Below are 10,346 nucleotides of genomic sequence, written 5' to 3' on the forward strand. Positions count from 1 at the left end.
GCCCCCCAGATCCTGCATCTCAGCCTCGAGACACTCCAGCAGCTCCTCCACAGAGCTAAGCAGGTCCAGTGCTTTCTCTGTCGAACTCTACGCTTTGCTAAATCAGATTGAAGGTCTTATTCTCATCCCACCGCTGACACCAACACCGCATCAGTGCCAAGTGTTGATACGGACTCTCTGCTCACTTTCCTTAATTGGACCCTCGCCGTTGCTGCACTACAAGGATTTCTGTTTGGGACTTTGCAGGTTGGCCATTTTTACAGATGCCCTCTGCCCCTGGAATGCCAGCTCATGCTGTGAGTGACTCGTCCCTGGCTGATGCCACTGCAGTATTAAACCCAGCTTCATTGAAAGTGATGTTTATGCATCCCTCAAATGTTTTTAACAGTAAATTTTTTAACTCGTCTCGGTAAGTTTTTCTGAAGCTTTCAGTTAGTCCATCTGGATCACCGGCTTTAGTTGACACCAGACGTTTAACTGCCATCTCTGATTCTTCCATATATAAATTGGACTTGGGTAGCATGGTGGCACAGTGGGTAGCGCTGCCACATCGCAGTTATCCAGGTTCACGTGGGTGTCCTCCCACAGTCCAAAGACATGCAGGTTAGGTGGATTGGCAATGCTAAATGGTGCCTGGTGAGTGTGCCCTGCGGTGGGCTGGCACCCTGCCCGGGGTTTGTTTCCTGCCTTGCGCCCTGTGTTGGCTGTGATTGGCTCCAGCAGACCCCCGTGACCCTGTAGTTAGGATGATGGATGGATGGATAAATTGGACTTGCATAATTTCATAAAGTCTACAGCATCTCGACTAATTTGCTTTTATTTTTAATTCTAAAAAACGATCAACATCATTCGAGGAATGGGCTGAAGAATCGAGTTTAGAGGAAAACTAAACTAAAACAGCAGGGTCCGTACTTTCGGCATCTTTAACAATGAAAATTGCATTTGTTTCCTGCCTTTTTTAAGATTACTGAAGCAAGATGAATTCTTTCCCCCCTTATTCATACTATTTGGATCGTATAAACGTTCTCTCTTTAAAAAATATATTTTCTGCTTTAACTCCGTTCGTTTTTCTTTTTCTGATTCAGTTAATGCCACTACCTGCTGATTTGTTATTTTACTTTCAAATTCTCTTTTTTCGCTTACATAAAGTTAAAAGTAACCCCCGAATTCCCTCATTTTTTAAACATCCCCACTTACGGCAGGGATCTTCTTCTAAGATGACGGGAGGTGAGAAACGTCATCGAGCCCACTTTTGACACGTCACTTCCTGCGCGGGGCCGTGATCTGTGCGCAGGCGCGGTCCGAGCCTTCTCTTCCTCCACGCCGCCATCATGGGTCGTATGCACGCTCCTGGGTAAGCCGACTTCGGAACCTTAAAAAGTGGCTTTGCGCCCGAGCAGTGAAGGTGTAAAAAGTTAGAGAGCATGAGGGAGTAATGCGTGAAGTCGTCATTGTTGGGATTAGGCGTGGAAAGCAAAGAAAATGTGAAGTATTTTGACATGGACAACGGGACCTCTCGGCAGTCATGGCCGCGTGCTGCTGACTGTTAACGGCGGCTTTTAAAGAACGCGGAGACTCCCAGATAACCGCACGAAAAATGGCCATCGGACAGTCAACAAAAAAAAAAAAAAAAAAAGAGAGCCGCTTGAGTTATTTACTCGAGGGCGGCACTGGGCCGCATTTCACCGAATCCCGTTAGCGATATTCGTGGTCAGAAAGTGAATGAAATCCACGCCGACGTAGCTGCGAGTCCTTTACTTAGTTCAGTCGTTACAGATTGAAGTCGCAGCGAATTGCCGGGTCTCGTTACGGGGGTGGCCGGTACCTTCTCGCACGCGAGTAGCGCCCAGTGGCGGTTTGTGTTTAGCGGCGCTCCGATCGCGTGGTCGGTGCTTTGGGAGTGGAGGCCGCAGCTCAAGTGTTAATCCTCATCCTTTGTATTTTTCAATCCCGACAGAAAGGGCCTGTCCCAGTCAGCTCTGCCGTACCGGCGCAGTGTGCCCACGGTGAGTATCGTTTGAATGGCCTTTCAGATTGTGTCCCATCCTCACGTCTGGCAGATCGCCACGTGGGTGAAGTCTCTCCTCGTTGTTGACAGCGGTGGTCTTCATTAAAAGATGTGTTTCTCTTCTCCTCCTTAGTGGCTTAAACTGACGTCGGATGATGTTAAAGAACAGATCTACAAATTGGCCAAGAAAGGCCTGACACCCTCCCAGATCGGTGAGTACGCGCTGTGGGGCAAACTGGGGGTCCCTTACTACAAAGACAAAGTGAGCTGTCTGGTTTGGGGGGAATGGCGGTACCTACGGTGATGCATCTTATCGTGCATGTTGTTTTAATATAACGATTTGTTGGCAGGTTTATATTGTGTGTACTGCTATGCCCCATTTGAACTAATTTAGAGTTGGATTGAAGTAATCACCAAAGGACCTTAAAGTGTTAGTCCTGTCGAACTTTTTACAGACTGAGTATTCATGTCTCGGAACGTAAAAAGTCTGTTAAATAGTTCTGTACAATTTGACATTTGAGACATTGGGACAAGATTTATAAAATTAGAAATCCACCCGTAAGAATTACTTGGTGCTGGAGTTGAGGACACACAGACCTGTCTGGTACTCTGTGTTATGCACATTAAATAACGGGAGACGAAAGGAGTCTTGTGTTACCTCAAAAGTCCAAAGGCACGCATACAGCGAGAGAATGATTATTGACAGCATCAGTGTTTTTGTCAGTAAATTACTTCTGAGTGGGCTTTCGGTATGAAATCTTCAGCAGAGGTTTCGGTAACAACCCAAGTAATCCACACATACAAAGAAATCGAAACAAACCAGTCCATAAATTATGTTTAAAAGTTGAATGCCATGGGAGAAAGTATTGAACACGCTTACTGAAGTGTACTGAATACTCGGTAGAAAAAGCTTTGTTGGTGATGACGGCCTCAAGACGCCTCCTTTATGGAGAAGCGAGTCACTTGCGTTGCTCAGGTGGGATTTCAAATCTGGAAGGTTCCGGTGGTCTCTTCTATGAACTCTAATCTTCAGTTCTTTCCATTGATTTTCAATTGGATTCAAGTCGGCTGTTTGGCTGAGTCGTTCTAGCAGCTTCTTTATTCTCCGAAACAAATCGCGAGTTTCTTTGGCAGTGTGTTTGGGTTCCTTTGCGTCTTGCTGAAGTGTCTCCCCTCGTTCAGCATCCTAGTAGATGGCAGCAGATTCTTCTCGATTGTCTCAGTACATTTCTCTGTCCTTCAGTTCTGTGACGTCTGCCAGTATCATGCAGTGTGTTTGGGGTGACGTGCAGAGCCATTTGTCCTCCAACATGGGGTGTGCAATGACATCCGAGGAGTTCAATTTTGGTCTCGGCTTCAAGCCCCTCCAGAACAAAACATATTTGACAAATGAGAGAAAACCATTCAGTCCATCAAGCCCATTTGTTTAGCTAAGATGTCTGAAAATCTCCTGATTCATCTTAACGTTTATGAAGGTTTCTGCTTCAACTCCGTGTCTCTGTAGTTTTGTTCCAGAGTCCCACAGCTCTTTGCATAAAGAAGATCTTCAGTTTTAAATGTACCTCCCTTTAATTTCCGCGGATGTCCTTGAGTATGTGATTCATCCTTAAGATGAAAGAATTTTGCTGGATCTGCCTTATCAGTGCCTTTGAAGATTTTAAATACCTGGATTAGTCTCCTCTGCTCCGACTGTCCACGTTGGATACGAATGCAAGTCCTGGGGTGCACTTGGTTGTCCTCTGCATGGCTTCCAGTGCTGCTGTGTCTGAACTGCACACGGTACTCCAGATGTGGTCAGTCTTACTAGTCACCCTGGTGCGTAACGTCCCTCAAGTTCCTCGGTTTTTATGGGGGTGTGTGAGGTTGTCCTCCTTGAAGGGCCCAATAGAAATATTGCTCTTATAAGTAAGGGTTGCTGTTGTGGTCTAATCTGGAGGTACACACACATTAACTATGAGGACCTGAGAAGTGCTGGTGTGTGTCGCCCCACCTTCCACCTGATTAGGCTCTAGTTTGGACTGCTCATCTTCTGTCCATAGCTGCGTTTTTGAGATTTATCCATCAGCAGAGCAGCAGGTTCTGGGTGAAAGTTTACTTGGTTTCTGTATTTTAATCGCATATTGAGTCGTTCAAATAATTTTTTATTTTTTTTCTTACCCCATGGGAGTTTTTAATCGTAGTTTTCATGCAGGATGAGAAAAAATTTGTATGTAATAGAAGATATACAGGTGGCCAGTGCTGTACAACAGTGAATGATGTTGAAAATGCCCCTTTAGACATCGAGTATTTGTGTTGCCTTGTTATCCACTCACTAGGCTGACCGACCTTTAAGTTGACCACTTCTGAAGGCACTTCAATATGTACATCAATTTGATATTTTATACAAACTCATTAATTTGGTTATATTGCATTTGAGCTGCATTACTTTAACACTCGTAGTTTCTGTTATTTTTGTGATGAAAGTTAAACTTTTTTCTACATTGAGGTGGCGCGTTCGGATTCCTTTTGAACCCCCTGATATTTACTATGCAGGTGAGACATTTGTACTCCATCAACATTAATTATTTCCAGAGACATCATTTTGTCTATTTTTCCAGCGATCACTCGCACAAAAAGCAAGGGAACGATGGGAGCACCAGAACTCTGCTCACGTCATGTCACGCAGGGAATTGAGTTCAAATCAACGCAAGCTGCAAGTAGTAAGTCTGTGATAAGCGGAATACCGCTACGCTTTCCACTCACGGGACGGAAGGACAATCCCAACCGCTTTAATATAGTAAGAAAGAAGAAGAAGAAGATATCGCACAGTCTGGTGTAGGAAATCATCTTTACCTGGAAAACGAAACTACAAATCCCATCGTGCATTGCAAAATGGATGGGCGTGCGTGAAACTCCGCGCCTGCGTAGCACTCACGGGACAGAAGGACAATCCCGACCGCTTTTATATAGAAGGATCTGCTTTAAAATGCAGGGCTGTGGAGTCACAGAGAATTTTGGGTACCTGGGGTTGGGGTCCGCAAAAAATGTACTGACTCCTATTGTAAGTCGAAACGTCCCATTTCACTAACAGTAGCACTACAGAAGTACTCCTCTGATGTAAGAGTAAAGCAGAGTGCATTGTCGTGTTACTATCAGTGTGAAGTTAGTATACAGCCTGACGTTGACACAGTGCAGGAGTGCCCACACTTTTAAAATGATCTACCTACATTAAAAGTGAGATAGATAGATATATATAGATACACACACACACTCGGAGTATACTTTATACATAAAATATATGTTGTCGTACCTTGCATAACTGAATAACCTTTTCAATACATTTGTGGTCACTACAGTATTTGGATTTAATAATCGTCATGTGGGAGAAGGCCGACTCTTATAAATAAGTAGAGCCAAATAATGCAGGCAAAGAGCTTTTGAATTCAGCCGCGTGAAAAATGACGGCTGTCTGATCAACGGTGATTTTAGTTCCCTCTCCTTTCTCTTTCTCAGATCGCTTTTCAGAAGGAAGTCAGTTTTGTAGTTTTTATGAACAGTTCCAAAGTGCCTTTCCACATTTTCCTCCTTTGGAATAGCAATGACAGAATGACAGATCAGACGCACTCGATTGTGACTTTGTGAGAGGAAAAAATCCTCTTCCAATTCCACATCCAGCCCATATCCTCCCCAAACAATTTTTTTTTAAATCCCTTCTTTAGTCGATTTGAATTGGAAGGCTAACTCGATCACAACCAGAGCTTGTGCGTGTGGGATGACCAGCGTGTTACAAGAGAAGAGATCTCCGACTGGCCGCCCGGCATGTCAATCAAGTGGCAGGTGCTATAGGGAGGGTATATGATAGACTAACGTTTAAAAAAATCTTTTTTGAATGCAACGTGATGTACCTGAACTCCCTTTCGGATCTACTGGTCGATCGCGATCGATGCATTGGCACCCCTGACATAGTGTAATTGCGAACATTAATTTTATTTAAATTCTTTTCATTTTTATTACTATTTAATTTAATATTGTTTCTTTGTATCACTATACTGCTGCTGGATTATGTGAATTTCCCCTTGGGATTAATAAAGTATCTATCTAAAGTGTGTAACGAGTTCATGTGAGTGTAAACGAGTGTAATGATGGAGGTAGAGGTGTGCACTATGACTGATGTGTGTTCAGGGGTTTAAACTGGTCAATACAGTAGAGAGTCCGCTTGCTAGCCAGTAACTCTCTGGTTAAATGACGTGAATGTTGCCTTCCTTTAATCAACATGGACAATACATTAGCATATTAAATACAGAGGAGTCGGAAGTACCGGAAACTAAGGAGTCGAAGGATTTATCTCCCAACACCACAGCCGTGTTAAAATGTATGCACCTTTTACTAAAACATTAGTTTCTTTCAAGAACAATCAGTCTTAAGTGGTGCATCAATTAAAATGAAGGCAAAGAGTTAATTAGCAGCAAAATCTGGTCACTCATTAAGAAAAGGGTTAGAATGAAAACCTGCAGGCCTGGAGGTGGAGACCCCCTGGTCTAACCCAATCAGAGGTTCGCGTAGCCTTCACAAACGCGGTCGTGTACAAAGATTGAAGTGAACTATAAATCAGTAGACCTTGTGGATCTGCCATTGGATGATCTTGTGTTCAGATTACTGCTGGGTGAGCGCCGTTTGACCCAACACGGTGGGTGAAGTTGTGGCTATTTGGTCTGCTGTAAATAAGTACAAATGAGAACTTGAAAGTAAATTTAGATTCCGATGTTTAATGTGAATGTGTTTTGTTCCACCCTTTAGGTGTTATCTTGAGGGACTCTCATGGTGTTGCTCAAGTGCGCTTTGTCACTGGCAACAAGATTCTGAGAATCCTTAAATCCAAAGGTTTGGCCCCTGACCTTCCGGAGGATCTGTATCACCTGATCAAGAAGGCTGTTGCCGTCCGCAAGCATCTGGAGAGGAACAGGAAGGTGAGGGGTTTTCATTGGCCTAAAATGGGTTGAGGGCTTTTCTCATCGTCCTCCGTCACCTTTATATTTGAGGACTGAAATTCTGAATTCATTAAAATACGTCACTGCTCAGGACTTTTTGAGGGGGACTGCGAAGCTGGGGTCCTTTCATAAGTGGTCTGGTGCAGCTTTCATTCCAGTCATGCTTGCGTATGGTGGTGTGAAATGTATGCCTGATGACCCGCTGGTCACCCCCTCTCCCACCATTGTGTCCAGTGTACCTAGGACCGAGACCAGTAACCCTGAGACGGATAAGCTACTTCAGAAGATGGGCTAAGGTTTCTGTCATGTGGTTTTAGCACAGTTTTTGACAGTTGGGCTCATCTTGATGCCCTGCAGGATCTCACATTTTATGTCCAGTGACTCTACAAATCTTATTAAACAGATGAAGCTACGCCACCTGCTTACTGCCACAGCCTCTCGTAGATGCCAGTTTATTCAGTTGTTAAAAGTGCAGTGGGGCTTGATGGATGTGGATGTGATAAACTGGCACCCTGTAAAGCTGGTGGTCTTGCATTGTGCCTGATGCCCACTGGGATAATCCAGCAGATTAGGAAAACGGGTTTATGGGTGGGTTGACCTTCATTGTGAACAGGTTAGTCATTGTCTCGTCTGGTTTCACTCGCGTAGTTGGCGTGAGTTTAGAAATGTGCAAAACTAATTTGGCTAATCTGTGACATTGGTAATGTAGTTTTATATTCTCTCAAACTTCTTTAAAATCCCAGTAATTGAAGTGAGCGTTTATTTTGGTAATAACACACACTGAAGACGCATTCAATTTTTGCTTTTGAAAAAAGTGAACCTCACTTACATTGAGTCAAAAGAGTGACAAAGATCAGACAAAGGTGCTGGTGACAAAAGACACAAAGAATCAGTGAATTCACCTGTGTGAGTGACACTTTACAGAGCAAGACGTCCTATCAGAGTGACAAACCTACAAGGAGCGAATGAAATGAAGGCAGGTCAGTTATGAGTGGCAGTTCACCGCTGGCGTGACACAAACCGCCGCCTGCAGTCAGCAGGGACACAGCTTGGGTGACTTTGTTGTTTCCTTAAGTGCAGGCAAAATGTGTATATTGTGACAAATGACGTTTTGTAGGCCGTAGACGCGTGTCCAGATATTCTTGTAAATTAATTAACCTCCTTTTTATACATCCAGGACAAAGATGCCAAGTTTCGTTTGATTCTTATTGAGAGCAGAATCCACAGGCTGGCCCGTTATTACAAGACCAGAAGAGTACTGCCACCCAACTGGAAGTAGTAAGTATCGGTGGTATCAGTTCTGGTATTTATGACAAAAAAATAAATACTTCAGAAAAGAAATGTAATTTTATTTAAGTTATCGAAACAAAAAAAAAAACGTGGTAGTAAGTACAGAGACGTTCACGCAGTGGTCAGTCTAAAGTCCAGATGTTGTACCTACTCGGTGTCTGTGTGAAGAGTACCCGCAGGGTGTTTCCTCCCCTAAAGGTGAATGTTAGTTAATTGGTGACTCTTAATGACCAACTCCACACTAACACAGGGACATCTGAAAGAGATCCACACTGAAACTGCCAGCTGGGGTTGACTTTTAATCCAAAGCTGATGCGTCTCTCCCTGTAATCCACACCACCAGAGGGCGCTGCAGTATATCTTATATGGCACATAGCGGAAGGGGTGGAGCTTTGCGGCCATGTCAGTCTTTAGTCATCGGGTGAAAGCAGTGGCGCCACCTCACCTGTCGGGGTGGTATTACTGGTCAAATCGGAGCCCTGGTGTTGGCCTGTCAAGCACACACGTCTGACTGGTTTTTTGGGTGCTGCTGCTGTTATGTGTGTTGGTGGATTACATTTGAATTTACTTGAGGTTTCCTCCGTAAATTAGTCTCTGTTGGCCGATGAGCTACGTATGACACTAGGAAGGGTTTACAGTTAAACTTTGACGGCTGTCTGAATGTGATACTTGTGACAGAGAACTTATTTCAGAAGTATCCGTGTTAGTGTGGATTGAGCCAACATTGTGCACCACACCAAAGGGCCAACCCGGGGTGTCCAGTATTTAGTGTTTGTCTTCCGTCTGCCACTTGTCTAGGATTCTGATATTGGAGTGTAAAGTTGGAATAACAGCCCTGTAGTCTGCCTGTTTAGTTTGCGTATCTAATTTTATTTATTTCATTTTTTTTTTCTTTTACAGTGAATCTTCTACAGCATCTGCTCTCGTTGCATAAACATTCTGTGTTTTTTGGTCAAATAAATGGCATCATCCTAACAGAGTGGTTGTCAGTAATTTATCTCAAAGGTGTACCATGAGAAGTCATTTCCTGTGTTGTCTGCTTTGCACTTTTTATAAGCTGACTTTCTGATACGACAAAAAAACAGAAATCTGCTAATGAACTGATGGCGTTTATCCTGCTGCTTGAGCTCTTAACACATTAATGTCGGCAGTTCGTGAGCAGGGATGTGATGAGCTACTGATGAAGCCAAAAAGGTGGGCTGGCGTGGCAGGCTGCTGACGTTTAAACCATCAACCCAAACTTGGCTTACTGAGGAGTTTCTTGTGCACCTTGAAATTCTGTTTCCAGTGGAGTCCCATTGGCCGTCTTTCATTGTTTAAAATGCTTCAACTGTTTGCTTTTTGTTCAGTTGTTTTAAATTTCTAGTGTTTTTGACAAAAAGATTACAAACTTGATGCTCCCACGTCCTTGACGTTGTACTTCATGCACTGCTCCTCCACATGAAGCTAAGCTGCTTGGATGGGAGACCACCTAGGACAGGGCTTCTCAACGTCGCTCCCGGGGACCCCCTGTGGCTGCGGGTTTTTGTCCCAACCAGATTCCTAATCGGTGACAACGCCTGATAGCACTGAGCTCATTTAGTTAGCATAATGACAACTTAAACCGAGCAGAGCAGACACGCTGGCAAACAACACGCAATAATCAAAGGCTGCAGCCCACTAAGTAGTGAATAATGGATGAATTAAACCATCGGAACACCAGAAAAAGTAGAATGAAAATACTGTTAAATAGAAAAAAAATATATATTCTCCCTATATGACATTTTAATATCATTTAGCAAACTTAGTTTTCTAATTACTATATTGTTCCTTACACACAGAACTTGGGAAATATCAGTAATAGCCCAGGAGTTCAATTAAAAACAGAAGCTGGTTGGAACAAAAACCTGCAGCCACAGGGGGTCCCCAGGACCGACATGGTGCTGATGATGCCAGTAGGGGGCAGTGACGGGGACGTCGTGCTGTAAATGTGGTGCCAGCCTTCAGATGAGAACTAAAACTGAGGGTCTGACTCTGTGTGGTCACTAAAGACCCCCGGGCAGGGTGTATCCTGATGTCCAAGCTAAGTAGTCATTCTGGCT

General features: G+C 43.9%; 1 protein-coding gene across 1 annotated transcript; it reads left to right on the plus strand.

Moving 5' to 3' along the window:
- Positions 1-1,260: 1,260 nt before the first annotated feature.
- Positions 1,261-9,240, plus strand: rps13 (ribosomal protein S13). Its single transcript, XM_039738616.1, has 6 exons — positions 1,261-1,354; positions 1,958-2,006; positions 2,142-2,220; positions 6,785-6,954; positions 8,153-8,253; positions 9,166-9,240. Exons 1-6 carry the CDS (start codon positions 1,332-1,334, stop codon positions 9,197-9,199), a joined length of 456 nt encoding a protein of 151 aa, XP_039594550.1. The 5' UTR covers positions 1,261-1,331; the 3' UTR covers positions 9,200-9,240.
- The last annotated feature ends 1,106 nt before the right edge of the window (positions 9,241-10,346 follow it).

This window comes from Polypterus senegalus, chromosome 1 (genome assembly GCF_016835505.1).
Source record: "Polypterus senegalus isolate Bchr_013 chromosome 1, ASM1683550v1, whole genome shotgun sequence".
Classification (NCBI taxonomy): Eukaryota; Metazoa; Chordata; class Cladistia; order Polypteriformes; family Polypteridae; genus Polypterus; species Polypterus senegalus.

Bases quoted from the DNA above. Each gene is read 5' to 3' on its own strand.
- rps13 (XM_039738616.1), top strand. From the start codon at position 1,332: ATGGGTCGTATGCACGCTCCTGG. The intron at 1,355-1,957 runs GTAAGCCGACTT...CAATCCCGACAG, and splicing joins GGTCGTATGCACGCTCCTGG to AAAGGGCCTGTCCCAGTCAG. The intron at 2,007-2,141 runs GTGAGTATCGTT...TCTCCTCCTTAG, and splicing joins ACCGGCGCAGTGTGCCCACG to TGGCTTAAACTGACGTCGGA.